The sequence below is a fragment of the Caloenas nicobarica genome, chromosome 14, assembly GCF_036013445.1.
Source record: "Caloenas nicobarica isolate bCalNic1 chromosome 14, bCalNic1.hap1, whole genome shotgun sequence".
NCBI lineage: Eukaryota > Metazoa > Chordata > Aves > Columbiformes > Columbidae > Caloenas > Caloenas nicobarica.
This window is the reverse complement of record NC_088258.1, coordinates 3,889,598-3,917,540: the sequence shown is the minus strand read 5'-3', so window position 1 is coordinate 3,917,540 and position 27,943 is coordinate 3,889,598. Positions and strand designations below refer to the sequence as shown.

The 27,943-nt window shown below is 52.2% G+C and overlaps 1 protein-coding gene across 4 annotated transcripts in view; it reads right to left on the bottom strand.

The window, feature by feature from the left end:
- Positions 1-27,943, bottom strand: part of TNRC18 (trinucleotide repeat containing 18) — a 55,925-nt gene that overhangs the window by 12,450 nt on the left and 15,532 nt on the right. The window contains exons 2-16 of one of the 4 annotated variants that reach the window (XM_065644904.1): positions 26,503-26,628; positions 24,272-26,074; positions 20,985-21,087; positions 20,388-20,593; positions 20,038-20,184; positions 19,392-19,576; positions 17,769-18,192; positions 16,341-17,288; positions 15,530-15,702; positions 14,688-14,824; positions 14,097-14,225; positions 12,070-12,244; positions 10,651-11,014; positions 7,759-8,031; positions 667-906 (exon numbers count right to left, since the gene is read on the bottom strand). In XM_065644904.1, the coding sequence (XP_065500976.1) occupies positions 667-906; positions 7,759-8,031; positions 10,651-11,014; positions 12,070-12,244; positions 14,097-14,225; positions 14,688-14,824; positions 15,530-15,702; positions 16,341-17,288; positions 17,769-18,192; positions 19,392-19,576; positions 20,038-20,184; positions 20,388-20,593; positions 20,985-21,087; positions 24,272-26,074; positions 26,503-26,628 (5,433 nt within the window). Of the gene's footprint in view, positions 1-666; positions 907-7,758; positions 8,032-10,650; positions 11,018-12,069; positions 12,245-14,096; positions 14,226-14,687; positions 14,825-15,529; positions 15,703-16,340; positions 17,289-17,768; positions 18,193-19,391; positions 19,577-20,037; positions 20,185-20,387; positions 20,594-20,984; positions 21,088-24,271; positions 26,075-26,502; positions 26,629-27,943 lie in introns of all 4 variants that reach the window. The other 3 variants (XM_065644903.1, XM_065644905.1, XM_065644906.1) reach the window with 3 other exon arrangements.

Below are 27,943 nucleotides of genomic sequence, written 5' to 3'. Positions count from 1 at the left end.
CTGTCTGACCAGGAACAATGTCACCAATAGGCACTTGTGCATCAGGGCATGGGGAGGGGAAGAAATGAAACTGCCCATTATGTGTAACACACTGAAACTGAGACAGAGACAGGGACAGAAACACAGGGCTTGGCACTGCAAACACACAAGCAGAGGAACGAATGCTTGTTTCAAATCTTGCTGGTTGGTTTCTGTGAGGAACCTGATGGGATGGGTTGACTGAAGGGGTTTTTCTTCTGCTCAGGTGTCTCTGCTTCTCTTGGGTATCCAAAATCAGCTGCGTTTAGCACATTCCTTCCCTAAAATGTAACAGCACTTCACCACCTCCACCGCTCTGTCCGAGGGGGACAGTGTCCCATCGCTTGCCTTTGCAGCATGACTGTTCAGGATTCACCAGGTAGGAAAAGAGGAAACTCTTGAGGAAGCCACAGGCCAACTGCCCATAGGGAAGCCACAGCTGCAGCTGCTAAACCTGCCATACCTGTGACTGGTTCTTCTTTTCTTGCCAGGTGATTCCTCCCACCTTGAGCATCAGGACCGAGCAGCCAAAAGCACAGAAAGGCCAAGACAGTGTCTGGGGAACAAGCTGCTCTCTCGTAGCAGAGATGGGACCCCCTGAACCTTCCACCTTGCTCCCATGGCACCAGCCCTCACCACGCAACTCACCCATCAGGCTCTGCCGCTCCTCCTTCTTCTTCGCCTTCTGCTTGGCCTCCAGCTGGATGATGGAGAGCGGAGGGGGAACGATGGGGCTGGGCATCGCGCTGGCGGCAAACCTCGCTAGAAGGCCCAGGCCGCTCTCATCAAGGGCAGGCGATGAAAGCCTGTCGGCGCCGTCCATCCCGTAGTCCTCTGCTTCCTCCTCTTCCTCTTCATCCTCCTCCTCCTCCTCCTCCGAGCTAGAATCTAGCACGCAGAAAAGAGGGAGCCCGTTACAAATCTCACGGAGTTGTGCATCAGCCACATTTCCACCCCGAACTGTAAATTCTCCTGCTGCTCTGTGCTCACCTAAGTAGCACTGAGCCACTCCAGGGCTGAGCCAGAAGATGTTGGCCAGGGACACACTTGTGTCTGTGCAGCCACATGAACGGTATCACCCTGTCTACCACCACCCTCGAAGGACACAGCAAAACAGAGGACGGCAAAAAGGACCCAGATTCAAGGCGAGGGAGGGAAGAGCAGGGTGTTGGCAGAGATTTGAAAAAGATGCCACGCACCCCTTCCCTGCAGCTTTCAGGAGGAATTAAAAGCTTAATTCCTTTGAAAATCCCAACCTCGGAGCTGTGGGATTCCCCTCCCACCCACCACCTCTTCCTCTGTAACAAAATCCATCAGCATCATCAGAATCAAGAGATCAGCATGGAAGGGGAATACCAGAGATCAGCCTGCGCCGCGGCGGGAGGCGAGGAGGACACAGAGAGGAGACGGGGCAGGAGGCAAAAATGCAAAGCGGGGAGAGAAAGAGTAATTCGAAAGCAATGGATTTAGAATGCATCAGGGGGGAAAGGTGGGTAGTAGTGTTGGAGACAAGGAGGAGTGTTTAAACGCTCTGCCTCAAAACTCTCCGTGCCTTTCATGTCCCTCTCTACAGCTCAGCCTAGGGAAGCCCAGCTCAGCACAGCCCAAAATCTAATTCTGGCCAAGAAATCAGCCTTGCTGCCTCGGTTGACACCTGCAGAGAGCAGCAGGCTGAGGTTTTCCTTTACGGTGTGTATATACAGCAGGTATTCTGGGCGTAGATGCTCCAAGCGTGGCACCTCTCCCTTCCTACGGCACTTCCCAAGGGTCTGTCATGGCTCAAAGGCAATTAATTCTAACAGCATCTCATCCAGTCAGTGCTGGTGAGTGAGAGACACTGCACAAATGCACATATACCACACACATACATATACACACACATATATGAGCACATAGGAAAAAAAATATATGTATGTATCTAGCTGCAAAAAGTAGGTCTGGGAAAGTTATTTCGTTTCTCTTGAAATGGAAGGCTTAAGGAGGATCATCAGGTTCTCCTGGTTGCTGGAAAATCTCGGCGGTGAGCGGGAGCCCGGCTGTCCCCGCCAGCCGCTGTCCCCGTCTCGGAAAGCCAGCCAGATGAGAAACCAGATCCCTTCAAAATGAGCTGGAACGAACAGGAAAATCCCTTTCTTTTCATGTATGCCCTCTGGGATAGATAAAAATGTCCTCAACACTTGGTTATTCAAAAAAAGCCCAAAAAACAATCACGCAAGTGTTATTTTTCCACTTCGGATTCTTTTTCCGTGACATTAGAAATAACGGGAATATCAGAAAATAGTGTTCTCATCCTTGTGTTTTATCAACAAAAGTAATGGCCAGCAATTGGTTTTATTTTTTTATTTTAACAAGATCTTTTCTCTGTAGCATATAGCAGAGAATAACAGAATACTGATTTTTAACTGCATAAAAATCCCTTCCCCATTTCGGTGGGTCCGGCGGGCTCCTTGTGATATAAAAACGCTACTAAACCTATAGTCCCACAGCAACTACCAAGAAACCAACAGCCCTGCTTATTCCTTGCATAAAAATCACACACAAAAAAAAAATCCGCAACAAATTGGGATCGGATTCCTTCCCCTACCAGAAAAGGGGGCACAACTGCTGTTTTTCTACCAAAAAGAAAACAAATCCAAATGAACCCGGCTATTGTGAGATGCAGAAACCACCTGCCTGAAAAGCAGCAAAACTGTCTCTGAGCTCAGTGACACACGATGAGGTACTGAGACCCCCTCCACGCATCCCATTTGACTCTGAAATTCAGTAATTCTCAGCAAAAAAAAAAAAAAAAGAAAAAAATCAACTTGTACAACCCCCTCATACCAGACCTAGAAGAACCGCTGAGCAGCCCGGGAGGAAAAGAGGCAAAAAAAGGGGAAAGTTTGCAGGAAAATCCCCCCGTGACCTGTCCCGTACGAGTTCCCTGCAGCTCCTCTCCTTCGGCACTTAAAAGACTCGGCACGCGCGAGGGCACACGGGTGCTACGGTATTTCAAATGCAGCAAGGTAAAACAGCTTTAAAAGCCAGCATGAAAGCGGCTATTACTCAAGCTACAGAAAACATACGATATACGATATAACGTACCTGGCAGTTATTCTAACCTCTTTCAAATATACGGTGTCACACCATGGAAAGACAACGGAAGATAGGCTCTTGTCAGCACTTTTACCAAAACACTTGTATTTTTATCTGCATGAGACACAATTTTCAGCCTGAAAATAAACCCATTTTAACACGTTCGCAGCACAGATCTCTCCTCCTCCGCCTCTTGCTAACTCTGTGTGCACAGCACAATCCCCGCTCCTCTTCCTCCTGATTTTCCAAGGGACAAAAACTAATGAAACAAAAAGAACGCATTTGAGGCTCTGCTCCAGACCCACGTTTCTAAACTAAGTCTCCAAATTTATGGTCCTGGTGCCCTGTGCTCACCTGCACCGATTCTTGGTGATACTCCTGATGTTTGTACTTAATGTGAAACAGGAGCTTTACTCCTACTCTACCCAAACTACGTGTGGGCTTAAAACAAAGCATGCACAGATGCCTTTACACAATCGAAGCCTCAATTTTTATTTTTTTTCTCCTGAAAAGGTGATTTCTGGTTAACAATGGGGAAAAAGACATTTCAAAAATCTTTTTTTTTCCTTCACCAGTAATTCTTTTAACTCTGAGCAAGGCTAGGGGAAAAAAATATTTGAAGTTAAAAATATCCTTTCTAACCAACATTTTTAAGTGCAGGTATATGTGTGTATATCCCCACACACGCAACCACACGTGTACATACAACTCTACAGCCACAACAAACAATCAATTCATATTTAAATGCTACTGATGCCAGATAAACTGGAGCCAAGGAAGAGATCTTTTTTAAAAAAATTTTTACCTGCATTAAATTAAAAACCAAACCAAATTAAAAATACTAAATTTTCTCATTGCTTTTAACAGCTAAGCTGCCATGGTATTTTACTGTAGGAGAGCAGTAAATGAAGATTTGTTAATGATGAACAGAAGTTGGTTAAGCAATTTCGTTTTTTAAAGACTGATGTAACAAGACGGGTTGAGGGGGGTGAGGAGAGGAAAGGTTTGGGAAGGAGGGAGTGAAAACACACACTTAAAAGAGTCATTTCACATTGTAAAAAAAATAGCATGATTTTCTCATAACACCAAGCAGGCCTACAGCATACAAAGCAGGCTAAGTACAGGCAGACTTTAGACAGCTCCTGGGTCATTGACATCTCGTTTCTGTGATCTGTCCAAATTCTGGAGGTTACTGAGTTTTGAATGTCCAATTTAAGACTGTACCTTTTTTTTCAGTCAAACAAGCCAATTCTTATCACTGGAAGATTTTTTTTTTCTCCCCGTATGTGCTGTGCTGCTGACTCCAGAAGTACTTAGAAAAAGTTAAATATATTACAACTATCACATGGGAACGACTGTGTAGGGAACTGGTTATCCCTCACTGTTGTTTTGTGTTGTTTTTGGTGTTTTTTTTTTTTTAATTGGGATAAAATCATCCTCCAAGTCAAGGAAAGGATTGTGGGGAAGAAGGTACTGATTTCTTAAGGAAAACAGAGCATGGAGGAGGAGGAAGTGTGGGTCTTCGGTCTTGGAAAGCTCAAGGTATTACCTATCCAGATGTTTTTCCAAAGTCCCACGTGGCTTTAGCCCACGTTAGCAGTTTCCACTGGATGAAAAACCACAAGCTTTGCCCGTCGTCAGAATGGCAACGTGGTTTGGTCTGTGTGTCCCTACCTCTTCGGTCTCAAACCTGGTGAAAACGGGTCTTCCTGCAGCTACTCCCACCTCCGACATGGATATTGGGAGGGCCACGGCAACACCTGACACTAGGACAGTCTGCATCGTGGCATAGGAACCTTTAAGGACAGTGGCTTCTCCTCTTGGACCCATCTGCAAATCCTTTTCTTGCCAAAAGCAGCTCTGCAAATAGCGAAGCATTTCTGGAGTCCTCAAACACACACACACACGAGCAAACCTTCCATGCAAGACTCTTCGTGGACAGAGGAAAGCCAAAAGCGGACAGCGATCATCTTCAAAATTAAAATAACCAAGAGAATGCAAAGAGCTACGTGTCATTATTCACGGAGGCAACACCAAAACATCTGAGGCTGACAGATGACATAAAGAAAAGTGATTTTGCCTACCTACATAACAATGGTCAAGGTTCAGGTTCATGGCTAGTGACCCTCGCTGAGAAGTGTCTGCCCTACAACCAGCCAACCACTTTGCTTCTTTAGTGCAGCGTGAGAGCAAATGCAAGAGACCGACACAGACATTCAAAGCGTCATGGATAGGGGCAGGGGTGAAAGGGTTGGTCAAGCAGCTGCAAGGAGAAAGCGAGCACTTCTAGAAAAGCTGAGGTTATTAATCGGTTTAGTATCAGGGAAAGCCATTAGAAACCCTATTACCCAAATATCCCTTCGAATAATGCTTCTGAGAGAGAACAACCAAAAAAAAAAAAAAAAAAAAAACCACCACAAACAACGACCAAAAAAAATCATTTGCAGAAAAAAGCAAAACTGTAGCAAATCATCCCTCCCCGCCTCCCCCTCCATGCCCACCTCCCACCCCAGGAGGTTTTGCATCTTTGGTTTCCCCACCATTAAATAACACCCCAGAGGGATTTACATTGCATTTCGCCATTTGTTCCAGATTCCCCAACCTCCTCCCATATCCCTTCCCCTCCCTAGACTTCATCCCATAAAATTGGGATTTTTTTTTTTTTTTTTTTTAAAGCAGACAGGTTACTTGAAAAATAGACCAAGCCAATTAGGGACAAGTTACCTATCTGCTTACCTGGAGCAAAACCAAAAAGCAAACCCAGAAATCCCTCAAGAACTTGGCACCTAAAAGGGATTGATATCCTCAAAATTTCCAACAGCGGCAAAATAAACAAAGAAAAGATGTGGGAAGGAACACGGAAAGGAAGAATGGAAGTTAACACAGACTTCATGGAAACGTGGCAATTTCACCCTTTCATAAAACCCACTATTCTCAGAAGCTTTTTGGTTCTCTAAAGAAAAAAATTCTTCTTTTTAAAATATATTTCTCTCTTTCAGGTTTTCTCTGAAATGCAATGGTGGGTCCAGCCCAGAGCCACATCAAACCAAATCAGCATTCTGTGTCTTTCTGCTGTGTTTGGTAATTTTTTTTTTAAGCTTAAATTCTCTTTGGAGGTTGGGTTGGGAGGGAAGAAAAAACAAACGAACAGGTGCATGGAGGAAATGAACATCAAAACACTAAGAAAAATAACAAAAGCAAAACTATCCAGCCCCGTTTTCAATTAACAGCTGTATGAGCAGTGTGAAATACTAAGAGGCTTTTGCTGTGCCACATTCAGATCTGCCATGTAACTTAGATGATAACAACTGGGGATGCTCTTGCTTAGCATTCAGTCCAGATGAGCTACTTTCTTTTGGGAGCCGAGGGCTCATTAAAATGACCTTTCCCCATGATTATTATTTAATGAGTGCGCTCTAAAACAGAAACCCCTTGTGTCTCTGGAGGAAAAGTCTCAAGTAATCTCTTTTCCCACTGAAGTACTAATGACAGGCTGACAAAAAAAAAAAAAAAGCTGCAAGAAAAAAATTGGGGCGAGGGTGAGGGAGGGAAACTGCGGAGCAGAATTTAATGCAGTAATTGCCACATCCTTGAACACCGTGGGTTACGTCTGGGCACGTGAAAAAAAAATTACCACCCAAAAAGAAATGTAAAAACTTGTTGTACACATTTTAAAAAGTGAAAAAGAAAACTTTCTGGCTGTTACATAACGGGGACCTTGCATCCAGCAGCTTCTTACAGCAGCAACAAGGACCAAGCACCTCCACCTTTTATCTGCCTATCGACAGAGGAAACAAACTGAAAAAGGAAAAAAACAAAACTGTGTGAACAAAATAAAAATGAAATTAAGAGGGGTTGGGAGGGAAAAGCCTAGGCTTTATCTGGACAAAGGCAGCAGGGATATTTGAATAATAGAGAGTACCCCAGACTAGGTTAATTCCAGTTCTACTCATGGGGAGTGGGAGCAGGAGGGGGATGCAGAGCAGGATGAAGTGAAGCGGCAACCTAATCGCCTGATAAGAGACACAGCAAGAGAGACAAGGTACACAGGTTTAGTTAAAAATGAACTCAATATGTTTAATAAAGCTTGGTATACCAAATTGCAGTACAAACATCAAGTCACACGGCCACACAACAGTATCCCGGTATTTAAAAAAAAAAAAAAAAAAAAAAAGGAAAAAGAAAAAAAAAAAGGAAAGTAGTTTAAAAAAAAGAAGAAAAAATGTTCCTTCCAAACCTCGATAAGGCACATGCCAAAATAAAGTAGTAAGAAATAATAATGATGATGATAATAATAATAATAATAATAATAATAATAATAATATAATGGTGGTGGTGGCAGCAAGGAAGAAAGTGAGGGAAAAACTGAAGGAAGGAAGGGAACAGGAAAGCAGGGAGAGGTGGACACTAAAACCCAGTTGATATAAAAGCTCTAAAAGAGCCAGACAGTAATAATATCGCAATGATACAGGTACAAAAAAGGATAAAAAATAAATGTCAGGCTGATAACAGCAGGCTACGCTGCCAAGAACAAAGATGGCCGCCCTGGCTCTGACCATCAAAATGGCTGACCCCCTCGCTTGCCCTCGCCCCCCGCCCCGCCCGCCCCCACACAGACATGGCGGAGGGGTGCGTTTGGGGTTGCGTTTGCTATAAACTAGTAACCTTGATCGAACGAGTCCTCCGAGGAGTCGCTGAAGGAGGATCCTGCCTCAGCCTCCCGCAGCAGCAGGCAGAAGGGCTGCTTTCGGCCCGCCGCCGCCTTCGGCTTCAGCGGCCGCCCGGCCGCCGCGCTGCGGGGAGCTGCCTTGGGGCCACCGGCCGCCCGGCCGCCCTTCCTGGCCGCGCTGTAGAAACCGGGTGGCCGCGGCTTGGGGGCTGACGGGGGCTGCGCCGGCCACTCGTCCCTCAGGGATCCCTCCTCCTCCGAGTCCGTATCTACGGTCAAAGCAGGAGGGAAGAGCGTTACATCGGAGAACGGGGGTTTGGGGTTTTTTTGGGTGGGTGTTTTTGGAGGTGCGCTTCTTTGTGAAGAGGCTGTAAGGCATGAGGGTGAAGTGGCTGCAGGAGGGGCCGTGTGCTGCCATGTCCCCCACCGCCAGCTCCTTCCATCACAAGTCTCGGGCTCAGCAAGTAGGAGCCAAATAAACACAGAAACAAGTATTTCCTTCTTTCGGTTGGAAATAGATACTCTCCACCTAGGCCAAAGGACTCCTGTCCTCCCTTAAGATAAGATCCAAGGAGTATTTTTAGCTCAGGAACAGAAAACTGAGGTAGACATTTCCATTATGAAGATCTCCACCAAAGGTGCAGCAATGCCAGGAACCAGGCCATCAACATGAATTACAGTTGTCTTCAACACTCTGACCTAAATCTCCTTTTCTACACGAACCAACTCTCCCGGAGGATTTTCAACATGGGCAGCAGGAGCAAGACCAGCTGCCGAGCACGCAATACATCTAATTCCAAATGTCTAACTCCAAATGTGCCACCCCAGACACTCTGCGGCGTGCAATATAAAGTACACCGAAATGGAGCAGGGACCAAGCCGCTCTTCGTCTGCGAACTCCAGCTTTACAAAGCTGCCAGGCCCCGCAGGAGGTGAGAAGTTACCCAGTGGTCCCCTGATGAGTGGAACAAGAAGTCTACGGTACCCCTGGGCACAATAAAAAGGGGTATGAATTGTCACCTCCTGGCTCATGAACACGCCATCAGCTCCACAGTGTTACGGACATTGCAGTGGGGACCGTTCCAGCCTGTGAGCAGCAAGAGATGCTCTGCAGTGCCAGCCCAGGTTGGGCATTGCTCCTCACCCTCCACTGCACTGGTTGTGGAGAAGGAGGAATGAGGGGTGGACGTTTAGGAGGTGCAAAGCACAGACAGACAAATGATTTTGGGCATCTGACTTCTGTTAAAATTGGTGGGAATAGGATGCTCATCTTGCCTTTTGGATCTACGCCTAAGGTTTTCAGGACTCCAGCTAGAAAATCATGAGGTTATGAGGCAGGAGGACTTGGCAGCAGTCCCGCTTCTCCTCCTCCACAAGAGCAGCCCACCAGTCATGGGAGGTGCTGCCATATGCTCAACCTGCCTCCCCAAATCCAACACGCTTGAGTGACCAAACAACAGGCTAAAGCCCCTTCCTTGAATCTGCACACAGCTGAAAAACAACACACCAAAGCTGAGCCATTTCAGCATCAGTTCCTCAGGGACAACAATTCTCCTGCACTGAGATTCGTGTTGCGAAGAGGCACATTTCTACACCAGGAGACTCACTGGAGAGGAGAGGGGTCAGACAGAAGCTTCTTTACGTCTAGGAGAGAGGTTTTCTCCATGAAACCACCGTACCAAGTGCAAGGGTGCTGCAAAAGCTCCCTCTGCCACAAGCCAAGGCTTTTAGCTCCAGCAACAGCCCATGCCTCCTCTCCCCATTAGCTCCAGAGCTCCCAGTTTAGGAGCCACGCGTCTGTCCCTGGGAATGAAGCGCATTCAAGAGCAGAACTGTTGGGTGCTGTGTACAGCACGACCAGCCGCAGGCTGTGTTCGAGTCCAGCGAACACAATGACTCCTATTTCGCCGTGCAAATGGCTAATTTCATGCCAAACATTTGTTCAGTTGGAAAAATCACTACCTCATCATCTTTCCCATTAGTGAAATTTTTAAACCAGTGTTGCACCAAGAGATACATTTGTTATGCATACAAACAGCCCATAAGGGTTTTAACACAGGACTGAAATAGCTGCGAGCAAAGGAAAAGATGCGTACACAAGTGAGCTAAGACAATTACACAACCAGTCCTCAGACCATAAACTCCAACTCCCTCACACGCTCTCTGCCCCATTGTCTGCCCAAACCGTTAAAGACTCTTCTACCTCTTACACTATCTGCAATTCAGATTTTTCCTTCTGCAACAGGGGTCCCTACCTCTGCTCGGTTGCAGGATCCTTTGCCTCGGGTGCACTTTGGGTTCAGAAATGGCAATCAGTACACGGGATGCCAGAGTGAAGATGAACACTGATGAGACAGATGGGAAGGCTGAGCACAGTCAGCCGGGAACTAAGCCATAACACTGAAGGGAAGGAAGATGCTTACAACACCAGTGCCCGCTGGCAGGTTTTGCCTTCTGCAACTGCCTGCCATGGCATAATACTAAAGGCAACCCCATCCAACTCAACAAGGACTTCAGAAGTCAACCGTTAAGCACCTCCTGGAGCAGAGGCTACGAATCTGACAGGCAGAAAAAGAGTGTGTGCTCCCATCGAAAGCAAGAATGCGGGTCAACTTCTTTTTTATGCATTTTTCCCCATTGACGATGAGTGTCACACAGGCCACGAAGAAACACACCGATATCGGCTATCTCTTGGATGGCACGTTGGGTGGACAACTCACTCTCACCCCAAAGACACAGCAGCACTGACTAGCCAGGGAGGAGGTCACCTTCCACTCATGAGCAAACCCACACCCATCTCCAAGACCCCTTCCAAGAGGCCAGAAATCCCCACCACAAAGCCCACAACAGATTACACTCTAAGAAAAAATAAACGAGGGGTTACTTACTATAAGAGTAGCTGCTAATTTCAGATATTGGTGGTGAATGGGAAACCTTGAGCTGATTTTTGACTTTTAACCCCACCTCCATCTTCTTCATTTTGGCAGTCACTTTGTTTTTACCTTCCTTGGTGGTTTTCAGTGACAGGCCCAGGTTCTTGGCCAGGCTCTTCTTCTCCTCCTTGCTCGGCAGAGCCTCGTGGGGTGGGAGGTACCTGCTCCCACCTCCACCAGTTTTCGGTTTTCCCCCTGAGCTGTCGGCAAACTTGAAGGGGGATTTGAGTTTGTCTTGTTTGGTGAGCGACAGGGCCTTGTCAAGCTTGCTGGCCAGCTGCTCCTGATCCGAAGGCACCTTCTTCTTCTTGAGCTTTAACTGCTGAGGTGAAAGGAAGAGCCACAGGTGAATACAGGGCAGGTACCATGGCAGACCTGAGGGATTTTACTAGCACTCATAACAGTCTCTCATGCACACTAGTTAATAAAGCCTCAAAAAAATGGTCTTAAGGCCCTGTTGTCATAACCCACCATGATGCTAGAAAGGAAGAAAACATCAGTGAACAGCACAGCTTTACCCTTACCGAGCACTACAAAAATCTCAAGTTTAACTTAGAAAAATTGAATTTTCTTCCAAAAAAGATAGGTTATTAGAGCAACATGTTTTGGAGTTCCTTTTTCTCAGCACTTTCTGGTTTTTAGGATACGTTTGGGTTAGTTTTACAAGCTTTTCGCTAAATGACAAGGATTAAAAATCTTCTTTACCCAAAAGCCCAGCCAAATAAACCGGGATTTCCACATAATCAACGAGCTCCAGACGCTGGGATGCCAAAAAGACCCAAATACCTCTCAGCAAGAGCATCAGCACCACTGCATTACAGCCAGGGCTGTTACACCCTTTTCAGTATTTCCTTGCTTCTTAAAAAAAGTAAATCTACTTTACATGTGCTACGGCTAGATAACAGCAACTGTAACTCAGCACTTCGCCTGCATGCATTTTGGATTTCATCTGCAGCTTAAAGCTCCAGTAAATATCTCATTGCCTGAGCAGGAGCAGAAGAAAACCCTGCATTTAAAATAGCAAGGTTACGCTCCCTTTCCTCCCTCGCTTCGGGAAGTCCTTTCCCCTCCGTTATCTCGACAGGTAAAGGGGTAAGACAAGCGCTGCTCTGGGTTCAGGGCTGGTGAAACACCACAATGCTCTGGCTGGCTCGAAGGCACTTGCCTCTCTGCTGCCTACCAAAGAGGTCCAGCCTCCAGAAGCCAATGTTAGCCTTTGCAAACACTGCTCTACTGCACACAGTCCTCTCGTGAAGAGTTTCTAAACGCAGCTCTAAGATCAGGAGGAGTTACCTAGTGCAAGCCAACACTAGCAAAGCAAGAAAAAGATCTGCTTTTGGCCTGTGGCTCCATGCTCCCCATGAGGGCACTGACCTCGTTTGAGAAGCTGGGAGCCGCATCGTGCTCTTCCCAGCTCTGGTTCCTTCCTTTCATCTTGCCACTGCTGCTCTCCACATCCTCGTCCTCCTCCGGGAGGGCCCCTTTGTGCCTCTTCTTCATGCCCTCGCCAGTCTCAGAGTCTTCGGAGAGCAGCAAGGACTTGCTCAGTCTGCAAGTCAAGCACAGGATGGGTCAAGGTGATGGGGTTTTCCTCCCTGTGATCCCCACCAAGCTCAAAAGTGAGGTTAAATGCCTCCTAGGACAGCGGGGATCCTCACTGGGAGCCAAGTCCACTATGAAGTGACAGCAGTTTGGACAAGGTTTTCCACCAAACAGGAAAGGAGCCCTTCTTGCACATCTTTGGCCACCAGTACAGATGAAGGTGCCTAAAATCAGAGACCTGCCGGGTGGTCTCTGAAAGGAAGGAAATGGTGTCTTCAGCAACAGCCACCAAAAAGTGCCTGATTTGGTACAGAGCAGCAGAGGGAAGGAGAGACAGCTGAGCTGGCCTTGTAGGTCTTCTCCCACCTCTACTTTGATGGACTCTGTAGGTGCTGAGAGAGATTCTCCAGGCGCAGGGAGCTGCCCCACTGCCCAAACACCTGCTCCGGTTGCTCGGGTATGAGCAAGGAGGTGGCAGGGAACTGCCACGCAGGGTGACACGGAGGGACAAGGGCACTGCAGGGACTGGCTCGCTCAAAGGACGGACAATCTGCTTTACAAGCCTGGCCCCTCTGTGAAAGGGATTTGTGATTTGCGTCTTCAGTCTCGCTTTGGGATTCAGGGGGCAAAGGAGAAGGTAAATAAATAATTTCAAGAAAAAAAAAAAAAAAGTAGGTGAGACTATGAGCACATCTTTCAATGGTCCCCAGCTGCCTCGGGTAACTACCTGACAGATGATCAGTCAACACCTCAAGACCCCTACCAAGCCTCCACTAAAATCTCTCATATGCCGCCTCCTTCACGCTACGCCAGCTGGCCCACATCATGCCACCACCACAAAGCCACGGACACGGGGCAACCTCCTCAGCTTCCAGGCATTTCCCCTCCCTTCTGTCCTCTCTGCTGACCTCCGTAGACACCAAACCGACACCTCAGGCCCTGGACGTTGCCTCAGGGCATCATCTCCATCTCCCCACGCACACGCAACACGCTCATGCACGCACACATGCACGACTCCAGCCACCTCTGGATGCCTCCAGGCCGTCCAGCCATCCAAACACGAAGAGCGAAACCACAGAGCCACCAAGAGGACAGGTTTTCAGAAGCACGTGGTCAGTGGGAGCTGGACACCTGCATCTAATTTGTAGTGTTCAAAGGATATTTGCAAAAATTCACAGTACGCAGGGAGGCAGCTCGGAGGTGCCTTCCCATTGGAGGGACTTGGCCACCTCTGGAGGGTTAGATGGGCAATGGTGGTGAGATCCAGGCGTCCAAAAAAGAGCAGCTGGATTTGCAAAAGAGAAGACAGCAGGAGACAGAATGATCCGGACCCTTGAAAGAGAAAGGTCAGGCGAAACCAACTCCCACTGATTAAGGGATCAGGAGATGAAGACAGCAGAAAAACAGCAGAAAGGCCCTAGAAAGCAGACAACCTGGACTAACCCTGTCCTTCCAGTTTTTTACATCAGCATCCCTCCAATTCGCGCTACAGCACCCGCTTCCACCGTCCACTCTCCTGAAAGCACATGACGACGCACTCCCCGACACCAAGAGCTCACCTACGGCTCCCTGCTGCTCCGTGTCACCTCAGTGCCGCTCAGCTCAGCCTGTCCTACCCCTGCCCAACGCCACCGACACGTGTTCTACCAGCGGGGAGGGAGGAGGCTGGCACGGTATTCCCACCGCAAGGACACGCTCACGTTAAACACATACGCTTCCACAACACCACTGCTGCCAGAGCCCAGCCTGCCAACACAACAACACGGCGAGCCCCCGCTGCATCCGAGATGCTCTCCCCAAGAAAGACCCTGGTGCGGTGACCCTGCCATTTTCCCGTCTTCCCCAAATTCCAGCCTTACTTTCCACTCTTGCTGTCACTCTTCCCTCTCTCCTTAATGGGTGACAGAGCGCTTGATCCAAGTTTCCTCTTCCTGGGCCTTCCAGGGCCTCTTCTCGCCAAGCTTCTACTTTTCTCGTCATGCTTTTCCCTTTAAAAAAACCACACGCTTCACTGTTAACCAAGGCAACAAAAAGCAAAGGAAAAAAAAAAAAGGCAAAAGCAAATGTTGCAACCAAAAAGCAAAACAAACAGGAAAAAAAAATAAAGGAAATAAATCCAAAAAAATAGAAGAAAAAGTGAAAAAAAATTAAAAGAAAGCAAGCAAGAATGGGAGCCAACCCAGAACCTTCGCCTGTCACCAAACTGCTAAACTGAGCTGCTGAAGCCAAGGTTGTCTCTAACACGGTCTCCCAGCTGCATTCACCAGTGACCAGGTTGTCGTGTCACATAGCCTAGGAGTGTGTTGTGCAAAGCTCTGGCGGGCCACACCAGGAGGAGAGGAGGAGAGACAGGGAGGGATGGAGGGCTGGTTCCTCTCCCGGACCGAGAGGCAGTGAAAGTGCCCAGCTGGAAAAAAATAAAAAGACCGAGTGAGCAGCCTGTGACTTACTCGGAGTCCCTGCGGCGCTGCAGCTTCACCAGCTCCCGCTGCTTCTCCTTGTAGCGCCGCTGCAGCTCCGCCAGCCTCATCCTGTAGTCCAGCTCCATTGCGTCCATGTTCTCGATGGCCGATTTGATGGAGTACATCTAAGGTGGGGAGGCAAGAGCAGGACGAGAAGGTAAAGACATGTCCAAGCCCCCACTAGACTGGGGCGTTGCACACTGGGGTGCTCTTGCAACGGCCAAAATCTGCAGCCTGGAAGTCCTCCAGAGCACCCCCACCCGCAGCAAACACAGCCCTAGAACGGCACCTGAGCAAAACCAGCCACGTCAAGATGTTCTGTGGCTTATGCATGGGACGGTATCAGCTCTGAGGGAGAGCGACCCTGGGAAAGAACCCGCAGGATTAAATACACCAGTGGAGTCTCTTTTCCCTTATTTAAAAAGACAGATCAAAACATTCCCTGTCTCGGAACGCTTACTTGCAGGGTACAAAATAATTTGTCCGTCTCTCCCATGGGGAAGAGTCAGCAAAGAAAAAATAAGGAAAAACTCTCCTGCCACTATATTTATCCCCCCCTGCCAAAGCAGTAACATTCAAGTTCCTGCTGGTTTTGTATTACAAACGGCACTTCTGGCGCTGCTGAGGGTCCTGCTGAGATCAATGGTGTTGATTCACAAACAAGAGAGGAACTTAAATCGCACCACAAACTACGAAGGGAAGCACCGGCTTGTTTTGCGGAACGCAGAAGTGCAGCACAAGCCAGGCGGCAAACTGCGGCTGGAAAACCAAGCTGTGGCGAGTGGCTGCGCTGTGGCTTTTCAGGCTCAGCCACACTCTGAGCTACTTACGGGTTCATCTTTCTTCTGCATCCAGCTGTACTTTTTGTTGGGATTCAGCTCTCGAGGCAGCCGGATGGTTTTCAGACTTTCCATAAAGGGGGTGGAAAGTACTTCCATGAGCATGTGGGTGCTGGCAGCCAGCAAACTCTCCAGCGTTGGCCGGACAGGGAAATTCTCTGGGCCTGGGGAAGGACACAAAAAAAAACTATAGAGGTTCACCTTCCAAAGCTGCTCCTCCAGCAGGCACAAGGAGAAGCTGATGTCCCCTTCTGGACCATGGCAGCTCAAGGAGGCTCCGAGCAACCCTGACCCCTACTTGAGGTCTCCTGTTTGTACCCGGCCATGGTGCAACTGGCAGTTCCCATCACGTCTCACCTCAGGAAGTTACTAGAAGGTGAGAGCTTTTCAGGACCTGCCAAGCTCTTGGAAAGCATCATCTGAAGCTACCGGGGCCTCTTGCGCCAAATCCCGACAGACTGCAGACTCGGTGCCTGCCAGAAGGGTGTTACCCTGGCAGCTCTCGTCAAGTGGGGCTCCCTTTCCGTTGTACATACCGCAAACTGTCTAGACATGGCGAGGGCCTTTGGAAGGGGAGAGCAGTACAAAAGCCACACGTAGCTCCAGCCTACTGCAACAAAAACCCTGCTCCAAGCCCATCCAAAGTACCAACCGCTCCTGCAACTCACGGCAATGCCCTCCTTGCTGCCTGGTTGAGGCTGTAAGAGATCCCACCTCTGCTTCTGCTCCTCTGCTCACACAGAGAGCACGCAGGGACACCCGGCCTGGCCCAAGGTGGCCAGACTGCACACACACAACTTACTTTGCATTTCTTGCTTCCTTTTCTCCAGCTCCATCTCTGCGATTTCACTCAGCAAAGTGATCCCTTGCAGGAAGGAGTGCTCCAAGGCCTGGTCAGGTAACACCTCCACCTTCATCTGGGATGGGGTGACATTGGCCGTGCTCAACAAGGAACAAGCCTGAGGCATTTCTGTGGCAGCCACCAAAGCGTTCATCCCAGCCAGTGGGTCGCCCGGCTTGATGTCCAGAGCTGGGATTTGGCAAGAGATTGCCTCTTCCGTGTAGGAAGGGATCTCTGGCCCCTGCTCCCCCTCCTCGGGGGGCAGGTTGGGAAACTCCCTCCCCCGGGGCACATCAGCGCTCTGCAGATCCACGGCTACAGAGGCCTCCTCCCTCTGGGGCGTCAAGTCCATCTCAGGCGGCTCATTCTCTGCGTGCACGAGCGAACCATCGTAGTCCATGTGCACGGAGCAGGTTTCTGCTCCGCTCCCGGTCTCTGCCTGAGCCTCTGCTTCTGCAGGGCAGGGCACAACCTGGTATGGAGGTGGGCAGCTCTGGAGGTCTTCCTGGTCCTGCTCCATAGCACCCAGGGCTTCACCTTGATGCAACAGGAGATTGCAATTGTCCGCATTCCGCACTGGGACGGCTGCGGAGGCGGTGATGTTCAGAGTGCCCATGTCCTGCTCACAGATGCCTTCTTGGCTTTCCTCCATTTGCACCTCTGATTTCACCCTCTCTTCCAAGGACTCCTCTTCTGCCGCTGCTTGGATGGGCTCGAGCATTTTGGACGGAGACAGGTGGATGGGCTTGACCTCCGGGGAAAGCTCCATGTGCTCAGAGCCTTCAGCAGGCAGCGGGACGTCAGGAGCCAGGCCATCCGCATCAGATGCTGCGGTGGGCTGGAGGAGGTAGGGATAGTGTCTTCCAAAGGATGGAGGCAGGGACTGGAATGGATATCCTGGGGGAATCTCTGCAAGATACCAGAAGAGACAAGCTGTGTAATGGCCGGGTCTTCAAAGCACCTTCTCTTCTGCTTCCGTCATCTCTCATCTCTTCCTATCCTCAAGCAGTGGCTGCTTTGGGCATCTCCTACCTAAGCTGCCACCAGGCATCAGGACCCCAGAGGTCCTTTCTGCACCTTTCCAGCACTCTTGGGTGACTGGAGAAAGACCTACCTCCCCCAACCTTCTCTCACTGAGACTTCAGCCCTGGAGGAACCAAACCAGGCTTGACCCAAGGGAAGAAGACAGCCCACAGCCCCAGGTGCTCCTACAACCCAGACATGGGTCCAAGTCACCCACACCGCCCCTGGTCCTTGCCTCTCCCCTGCCTTTTAGAGGATTTATGTGGTTTTCTCTAGGGGAAAGGGGTGGAAGCAGGAAAGAGCCGAGGAGAAAAAGGGAAGCAGGTACAAACACAACGGGACTCTGCCAAAGCAGGGCTCTCTTACCTGGGAACAAGGCCTGATAGGGACCGGCAGCCTCTTTTTCCAGCTCCAGGTCTTTCTTCTCCACGGTCTCGGGTGCCTCTTCCTTTGGAGGGATGGCAGGGGCAGGGGGTGGAGAGGCAGGGGGCGGGCTGGAAGGATGGGAGCTGGGGGTGGCGGGGTAGGAGTAGGCTGGTTGCGAAGGTGGCTCCTCCATCTTTTGGATCACCTCAGCTTTGAGCACAGACACGGGTGAGGCCCTGGGAGAGAGGGGAGGTGGACTCACAGCCTTGCTGTAGGACGTGGAAGCGCTGGGAGACAACACGGGCGGTTTGCGGTGCACCAGTCCTGGGGCAGAGGAGGAAAGGCCTGATTTGGCACTGTCCAGGCTCCGTTTCGTCACCTTCTCTTCCATATCCACACGCTGCTCGTTCGCCTTCAACCGCTCCTGCAACAAGAACAGAGAAAAACTCAGCACAACGTCTCTACCAAACAAGAGCAAAACAAGATCTTATCAAACATCGACTGGAATAAAACACACAGTCTGCACTGCAACACCATTTTAAGGCCAATCTGATGGAGGATGACATTGATCTGCAGTAGCTTTCTTTACAAATTCGCAGCTCCAGGAGTCATGTGAAGGGTGTCCCGGCTTTCATTTGCAGCTAAAGCAAACCAGTTCTATTTCTAAGCCTCCAGCCTAGCAAACACGCATGTAAAATGAAGGTCGAAAACCAGATGACCACTAGAAAAATTAAATGGGTGTAAAACAACCAAATGAAAGCTCCCGATTTCCAAAATTATTTGCTGAATGGTAGCTGGCTGCAGGACTCGGTGCGATTGGTGCCAGTACTGCAGCTGCTCCTCTAAGCTGCTCAAGAGGTTTGTTTGGAGGTGAGCAGGGTTGAAACCGCTCAACTAAACAGAGACATCCCTAGGGAAGGAATCAAAGTCCCGCTGCTGCTGGGCAGCTCTCCTGACAGCACTGCTCACCAGCTCTTCACCAAACCCCTCCAAAACACACCCCAACTGTGCAGGATGCACTGAATGCCTTGTATCCCAGGGAGCAGTGCAGGATGACAGAATCACAGAATCAGTTTGGTTGTAAAAGACCCTCAAGATCATCAAGTCCAACCGTTACCCCACCCCTGGCACTGCCCCATGTCCCTGAGAACCTCATCTCCGTCTGTCCAACCCCTCCAGGGATGGTGACTCCACCACCGCCCTGGGCAGCCTGTTCCAATGCTCGACAGCCTTTTCCGGGAAGAAATTGTTCCAAATATCCAACCTCAACCTCCCCTGGTGCATCTTGAGGCTGTTTCCTCACATCCTGTCACCTGTTATTTGGGAGAAGAGACCAACACCCCCCCCAGCTCCAAGCTCCTTTCAGGCAGGTCAGAGATCAGAAGGTCTCCCCTCAGCTCCTGTTCTCCAGGCTGAACCCGCCCAGGTCCCTCAGCCGCTCCCATCACACTTGTGCTCCAACCCCTCACCAGCTCCATTCCCTTCTCTGAACTCGCTCCAAATCACTCAATGCATCTCTAGCCTTGACACACACTTGCAACACCAGCACAGCTGCTTTTCCCTCCCGGATACTCCAACTTCAGGCTCATCTCACGTCCAAACAGGAATCTCTTGCAAACGTACCACAAGCTGGGCGCTCCTCTGCAGCTCCATGGCGTGTGCCGCTTGCTGCTGCAGGATGTAGAGCTCGTGCTGCCGCAGCAGCTGCTGATGGGAGAGGAGCTGGAGCTGGTGAGCGTGCTGGAGGGAGCTCCTGGTCGGGGGGTACATGGCGGGCCACAGTGGGGGTGCCCGGTCCATCAGCTCCGCTGGAGAATGAGCAGAGATGCAGTCAGGGAGGCAGGAGGATGGGGATGGCTAAAGGATTCAGGATAGCTCAGGGCAAGTGTCTCTACTCCAGTACCAGGGTGTGGGGGACACCAAATATCAAGTTATGCAGAAATGCAGCGGAGAAAGCGTGCTGTCTTCTCCTCAGCAGCCCCACTCCCACCACCCTGTGGGTCCTGGGGCCACCTGCCTCGCTTTGCTCTCTGGGTACTCTTGGTTTGACCATCCCTGGCTGAGCCCACGACTACGTTCTCGAACCAAGGACCCAAACTCTACAGGGTTCTGCAGGGCATGAGGAGCCACTGCTGATAACACATTTCCATCTCCAAAACAAACCTACCATAGGTCAGCTCACACCCAGCCTAGAGTCCTACCCGGCCCCCTCCAAAACCTGTGTCCTCCCCAGCTGTCACTGTGTGGTCCTCAGGGCTCACATCCTTACCGAAGTGTGGCAAGTGCTCGCTGGGGATCACGACAAGCTGCCCTGACTGGGGGTCTCTGGCAAACTGGTAGGCGGAAGGGAGAGCTCCCCCCATGGCAGGGGGAAAGCCTGGGGTCATGCCCTGGTGCAGGGAAGGGTGACCAAGTCCTGGAAGAAGAAACACCACAGTCACAACTCAGGGGATGCAGGCAGCTCCCACCCACGCGAGAAGTCATCTTTTGCTCCAAAATACCTCCTTCCCTTTCCCCTTTGACCAGACAGCAGCCTCACTGGGCACTTAGCAACACTCTCTCTGGATTGCATCGCTGTCAACACCCCGCGGACACATCGCTCCCTCGCAGGGCACTCACCGTAGGGATGGCCGGCCAGCCACATGGAGGGGCTGCCCGTCCTGGGCAGCCAGGGGTGGGCTGCCAAGTGCGAAGCCGGGTCTGCAGACCAGCGCCCGGAGCCCGCCAAGGCTGGGCCTCCCGTCACCATGAGGTTGGAGTTCAAACCATTCGTGGCGCAGCCAGACGGGTGTATCCGGGCAAAATCTGCCAGTTCCTTGCTCTCCCTGGTTGTGGGGGAGACGAGAGAGAGAGAGAGAAAAGGTCCAAGTGTTACTGCGTGGCTGGAGGAGCCCAGGGGTATGGACCAGTCTGCAGAACGAGCGTATCTGCTGTGATGGAGGTGGTTAACATCACATCCAGAATAAAACATCCCATCTCTCCATCCTTTTGGAGCAGCCACAGATTTGCAGCCGTCCATCAGAACTGCTCTGCTGTGGACTCAGGATCTGCCTGTCACCCCATGGTACCCAACTCAGCACTCCTCACCGCACCAGCAAGGCTGGTGCCAGTGGCTACACTGGGCTGGATGTGACCCTGTCCCTCCTCCAGACAGGTTGTCCCCAAGCATGGCCTGTGGCACTGCAGCAAGAGACCCCATTTGCCCCTGACCCTCACCTGAGCAGCTTCTCCTGATCCCGCTCCAAGCGCCCGGCCAGGAGGTGGCTGTCCCGGTGGCGGCTCCTCTCGTCCCCACAGTCATCCTCTGAGCGTCCATGCCCTAAGAGACAACCCAGCATGATCAAACAGGAGAAACAGTCTGGGGAAAGCTGCCCTGTCTCCTCTGGGCACGGAGAGACAATACCCTGGGAGCCAGCACATCCAAATGCCACTGTGCCCAAGACTGTATCAGGTTCAAGCCCTAAAGGACAGGACAAGATAAAGATATTCTCACTAAGGCAGCTCCTGGTAGCACCCAGGTCCATGTGCTTTGAGGTCTCCAAGCCATCAAAGGACCCACTTGTCAGGTCAGACCGGTCTCCCAGGACAGGACAGTCACCAGCCTGGGAGCAGCAGGACCAACAGGACCATTTTTGCTGAAGGACAGTGGCAGATTTCCCATCTCAGAAGGAGACAGGGCCCATCTAAATCCCTGCATCAAACCGCACAGCCCTGCTTAGCACATCTTGCAGGAGGGGGATTTTATCTCCGCACCTTCTAAAGCACCTTCTGCTCTCGTAAACCAGTCTGGGAGCACTGGGTATGCTCTGCAGCCCTGTCCTTCTGCAACAGGCAGAAGCAACACTACAGATCCCCACAAAACGAGCGTGCTCCGCTTTGTAACTCAACCCATGAGCAGGAATCCGCATCCCCTCCCCAAGCCATGCAGCAAGAAAGGGTCTGGCGAGGCAGGGACACATATGGCAGATGCGGGCAAGAGTCCAAAAAGGGGGGCTGGATGTTTGGCTCAAGAAATGGTTCTTCCAGAATCAGAACAGCTCTTGCAAATGCAGCCTGGCACAGTAGCAGCCGTGTCTGCGAGAGGTTGGGAAGCACTTTCATGGGAGCAAAGAGCAGCACTTCGCTGGCCCTGCCAGCACCAGGTATTGCAGCCATGCTTCCCCTCTTTTTATCCAAGGTCTTCACCCCAGCTGCCTGATTTTAGCCTTGCTTTTCCCTAGCTTTTTTTTCCCTTAGCTCCCTTCTCGCATATGCCTTTTTTCCATAATTCTCTGTTGCCTCTTTGCACGTTATGCTTTGGCGACACGATCCGCTCCTGAACCCCAGCCCTGCTTGCAGCAAGCAGCCAGCCAGTCTAACTGGGCCAGGAGGAAGGTGCTTGCTGCCCCCCCGGCTCTCGGTGCACCCTGTCAGCACGTCCCCTGCCCGGGCGATGCTCTGCACCCCACAGGGCTCAGCACGGCCCCGCACGGCTGCGCCCCAGCTCCTAACAGCCCTTTCCAGGGTCCTCGCTCTCCTGTCTGGATAAGGTTTGGCAGAGGGGAAAGCATCTCGGAACATCAAGTCTATTCTGCTGACAGGCAGTCTTTTCAAGGAGGGTTCCACTGTGTATTTCCACAAACCTGGACAGCCCATGTTTTTTTTTCGCTGTCAAGTCTCCAATTCCCTCAGCCTTTACTGTCAGAAGGAATCCAAGAACGAGACAACATCTCTCCTGGCTTCTCTCCCCAAGGGCCCTTCCATGGGCTTAGGCAGAAAGCAAAGATGCTTTAAAACCTGGCACACACCTCTCCCTCCCGAGGGACTTTCCAGGGTCACCAGATTTCCCTCGCAGGCTGCCAGGACACTGTGTGCAGTGGCTGTCTCCAACCAGCCCCTCCTCGACTCAATAAATGATGTTCCGTGCAGCCTCCAAGGCTCATGAATCCCTCTGGAGCCCCAGCATCCCTCCCTGCCTCTCCACCAGCATCTCCACTTGCACACAAATCCCTTCCCACCCCCTAGCCCAGGTTTTCCCCTCTTGGAGCCCCTTTTCCTATTTATTTTCCCCAATCCATGCCCAATTGCCTCTTCAGTGGCAGCAATATGGAGCAAGCCCTTGGTTAACTCGCAGCCTCCCTCCCCTCCTTGCTACAAACCAAGTTGACCCCCCGTTCCCCACCAGCCTTTTATTAGAAACATACTATTTTGTTATTTTACCTCCACTCCTCCCTCTCCCATCTACATTACTTGTGCTCCATTATTTATAGACATGTTTATCATCTTTTCCTCATCCCCCATCCAAACACACGCACTTTCTGAGTCGTCTAACTCCCGCCTCGCCCCCACCCCGCCGGCAGGACGGTCCCTTTTCTGTACAGACCAATGATTGTCCGGACAGTGAATGATCATTTTGTCTATATATACGAACATGACGCACGGACCGCATAGAAAAATTCAATCAGTTATGCACGGAGGAAAAGGCTCAGGCCCGTTTCCTTGACAACCAATGCCAGGCACTAAATACTTGCATTTTACTTGCCAAATACTACAGATTAGCCAACTAAAGCCTGCTTTCTCCTTCTTAAAAGGTCTAAACATTCAAGCACTGTCCACTCAGCGCAAGCAAGCTAATGTTATTAGACGAATATCTCCTGGCACACAAAGGGAGGGGGGCAGCATTCGGGGGGGGACAGGAGGAGAAAAGCCGTCTTGTCTTCTGTCTGAAAGCCAACTGCATCGCTTAGCAACGACCCCGGAGGCCTGCCAGAATTCAAGCCTTGTTTGCAGCCTTTTAGTTCAGCTCAGTAAATTACATTTAACGCAAGCTGGGAGGGTCTGAGACGATTGAACGGCTGAACAAACAGCTCCCTGTGCTGCCCACGAGGTTCCTCGGTCAGCTCCCGCCCGGCCGCGGGGAGGGCAACGGGAGGCGATGGGAACACGGAGACGGGCTGCCGGCCGGGAGAAACTGCCTCTCACCACCGAGGTGCAGGAGAAGGCAGAAAAATGTGGAAAGTGAAGGTTAAAAATGGAAATCCAACCATTGCTCACCAGCCACTCACTATGGCATTGCTCCTCGGCATGCCAGAGCCGAGCTCTCGCCACGCTGGGCAGCCCCCGAGTGTCATGGTGCTACCCAAGCCAGGCCAGAGCACCAAAACGCCCGCCCGAGCCGTCCCCTTCCTGCCAGCACCACGGCTTAAATCAAAACCATGAGACTAAAATACCAGCACGAAGATGGATTAAGGGGTTTCTCTGTCGCTCCCTTTGCTAACAGGGATTGAACGGGTGGAGAAGGGTTGTGCTCAGAGGTGAACAGAAGGGATGGGATGGGATGGGATGCAGGAAAGGGGAGTCCTGCTCCCCGCTGTGCTCTACAACATGCCCTTGGCTGGGCACAGGAGGCACAGAGAGCCGAAGATGCCCAACTCAGCTCATGTCACACCGCCTGCACCGGGCAGCTGCTCTCCCCAGGGAACAGATCCCACCGGGAAGTCCCAGGACAGGTCTGAGGAACCCACCTTTGATGCTGCTGAGGGACAGCGAGCGATCCCGGTCGGCCAAGCTGGGCCCCAGTTTGCTGCTGCTGCTGCTGCTGTTGTCTTTCTGCCGGGCCACGGCCACGGCGATGCCGACGGGCAAGTGCCTCACCTCCACCTCGCCCTGGGAGCCGATGCTCTCACGGCCAAAGGATTTGGCACTCTCGGGTCTCTCGGGGTCCCTCTTCAGCTGCTTCGCCGGCTGCTGCGACAGCAGCTGCTGCACTTTGGAGGCACCCAGCTGCGAAGAGTCCAACTTCATGTTGCCCAAGCCACCGAAGGGGCTCTTCTTGCCACAGCTCTGCCGGGACGAGGTCTCCTTGGCAAAGCTGCCGCTGTACTTGATGAGGCTCTGCATGGCCGAGCCTTCGCCGTGGGATGCGGGGTGGAGGACGTCGGCAGCGCCCCGTGAACCCACCACCGAGGAGCGTGGCAAGCCGCTGGGGTCCAGGTAGACCTTCTTGGCTTCCTCCTCCGCCCGGGTGACGTGGTTGTGCTGCGCGGCCAGCACTGCCATCTGCGTGGTGGCAAAGTTGCCCATCTCAAAGGGCTTCCACTTCTGCTCAGGCGGTTTTAGCTGACCGTGGTCCAGGTGCTGCCGGGAAGAGTCCAAAGTGCCATAGACCTTCGCCGCTTCTTTGGAGCTGGATCGCTGGAAGCGGTCCCGCTCGCAGGGGCGATGCTCTGCCTCCGGACTCGGCTTCAGCAAGTCCTTGGAGGCCAGGAACTCCCTGCTCTCCGGGGAGCCCAGCCCCGGCCGGTTGAGGAAGGGTTCTGATGTGACCTGTCTCTTCAGCGCCATGGAGTTCGCCCTGATCACCGAGCCCTTCTCCCTCAGAGCCTCCATCCTTTTGGCATCGCTGTGGCAAGAAAAGTCCTGGGACAAGGGCGTGCGGGAGGCGTCCGCGAGGCATCGCTCCGTGGGCGACTGCAGCACCCCCACCTTGCCGAGGTCCTTGTCCTTCGCCTTGTTGTCACGGGCCTGCGAGGCGATTTGGATGGGCCCGCTCCTCTCATCGTAGGCTTCAACCGAAGGCACGAAGGTGGGGGCAATGACTTTGTGCTCCCTCCCCAGCTCCTTGGCCGGCGGGAAGATGGTGTACATGCTGGAATGGACGGGCTGCGGAGGGAATGTTGTGGCCGGCGTCATCTTCCCCGGCTGCGAGGGGTGCGGGGACGGGCAGCTGCAGGAGACGTGCAAAGTGCCCATGGAGGGCAGGAGGGGCTCCCCACGCTTCAGCCGCTCGGCGTGGGCGTGCGCAGAAGGCCTCATGTTCTCGTCGTGCCGAGCGGGATCCTTGGCACAGCGGTCCTGCTCGGCACCCAGGACCTTCAGCATGGGGTCCCCACCACCATTGCAGTTGCTGAGCGAAGAGCTCTGCAGTGGGTTCTTGGACTTGGGTTCCCCGTTGCCCACACCCCGATTTGGCATGTGCTCGGCCAGGAACGGGGAGAGACGCTCGCCGACCTTCACCGCCTTCTCCACCACGCTCACTTTCCGTTCGCTGTCGGGTTTGGTGTCCTGCGTGAGGTCCACGACGCTGCGGGGCCGCGGCTCCTCCTTCGGCTTGCCCTCCTTCTTGGCGAAGGGCAGGGAAAGATCGCTCCGACATGCCCTCTCCTTCCCACCAGGGTCTTTCAGGCTTTCTTTCGAGCTCTTGTGCAGCTGCCCGAGGTCCTTCTCCCGCAGCAAAGTGCTCGACGTGTGGTTGCCCGCAGTCCTCGAGAGGGGAGGCTGCGGGTGCAAAGCGGACTGGCCCGCGTGGCCGGCCAGGTAGAACCCATCTGCAGAGCAAAAGCAAACAAAATTACCACGGGCCTCCAACCTCTTCAGTCCCACACAGAGACAGAAGTGACGTGGCAAACCAGGAGGGAACCGGTTTCAAGGATGTCGAGACATGGCCGGGAAGGACCAGGGCAAAGGAGACCAGGCAGGTACCTCCCGTGGCCCAGGTGGGATGGGGACAGCCCTGTCACCGATGCACAGAGCCTTGCAATGTGGCAGCACGTGGGGGCTTCCAGGAGGGACCTGGCTGGGTTCCCTACAGCACAACCCCATCCAAAACCCTCCTGCTAAGGCCAGGAAACATCTTGGGATGATAACCCCAGGGGGTTCCTGCTCTTCACCTCAACGTCCCAGCATCCAGCAGCCGAGCAAGCCCAAAGGACAGGGCGAGCACCCAGGGGGGGTGACTGAGGGGACCCGGACTCACCTTTCTGCGACTCAAAGAGGCTGTGCTGACCCAGCTGGGCCAGGAGAGGACTGCCGGCGCTGGGGGGCTCGAGGTGGCTCAGGGGAATGTACGACGGGTAGAGCCCGTTAGGCAGATGGGAGAAGCCTGCAGCAAACGGGAAACAGAAGAGAGAAACACGTTTCAGCCCAAGCGGCACATCGCCTTGGAACGAGCCCCGCCGGAGCACAGACTGTTGTGGCTGTCGGTCCCTCGCGCGCCAGCATCAGCGGCTGCGAGGACGCGTGTGACAACGCACGGTGGGCAGGGACAGCCCGAGACGGGGAGCACGGCCTGGGGACCCCGTTTTGGGCACTGACCCCCGGGTCAGCCCCCTGTGCCGCTGCAGGGCTCCAACTCTGCAGCTGGTGGGTTGCAAATGGAGCGTGCTGCTTTCTGAGCAAAGCCTTAAATCTGCAGGCGAAACGGCTCAGCCTCCCGCCCGATAAGCTGCTTTATCACAAGTACAGTGACCTGTGGGTGAGGGCACTTACCAAGCAGCGATAAGACCCTGTTCCCAACGTGGTTTTGCCAGCACAACTCAACCCCGCTGCAGCTGCCCAGCACCGGGTTTGGGCTTTGGGGAAAGTGCGAGAGCATCCTCACACAAAGCAGCTCATACAAAACACAGCTTCGTGTACCCCAAACCAGCATCTTATCCCGGAGGAAGGTAAAACAGCAGAAAACCTGCCGCCCATCCACAAGCTGATATGAAAGCAGCGTGTCCCCAAGGCTCTGCTACTAGCGGGCTGAATTACGTGCAGGACACTGGGGCCTCCTCCAAGAGCGGGCCCCCCAGCAACGTCCTCATGCAAATAATCACCAGCAGCATTTCATCAGAGAATACAATCGCCATAACAGCGGTAATAACACAAGCTCTTAGCTACAGGCAGCAATTCCTCTGCAACACTGCCACCAAACGGCACCCGAGCAATGCTGCAAACCCTAACGCTCTGCAAGAACCAGCTTCCCAGTTGGTGCCATCATTTTAAAAACTATTAAAAGCCCTCAGGAGAGTCTGAAGGAGCCAGTCAAGCCCTCCGCAACCCTCCTTCCTGCCCCTCAGACCCCATTAAGAACCAGCTTCCCCAGAATTCAACAATCCCACTGAAAGCAACCAGGCAACAAGTTTGCCAAGAGTCCAGCATCCGACTGGATCGAAACAACATCGCACCAAAACCCAAGAGGAGAGAGAGAAGTTCAGTCCCCAAAGCTGCACGTGGAGCACCATCTGTGAGAGCTAGTCAATATTTCACATTATTTAGACAGCCGGGATCTCTTTCGCATACATGTTTGCATCCCGGCACATGTTCCTCACCGACGCGGTGTTCCACGCAGTTCCTGGCCCAGATCCATCGCCCGGCAGCTCCCAGCAGCATCACCCGCACCCCCCAACCCTCCAGCGGTGGGACCGGGGGGGCTG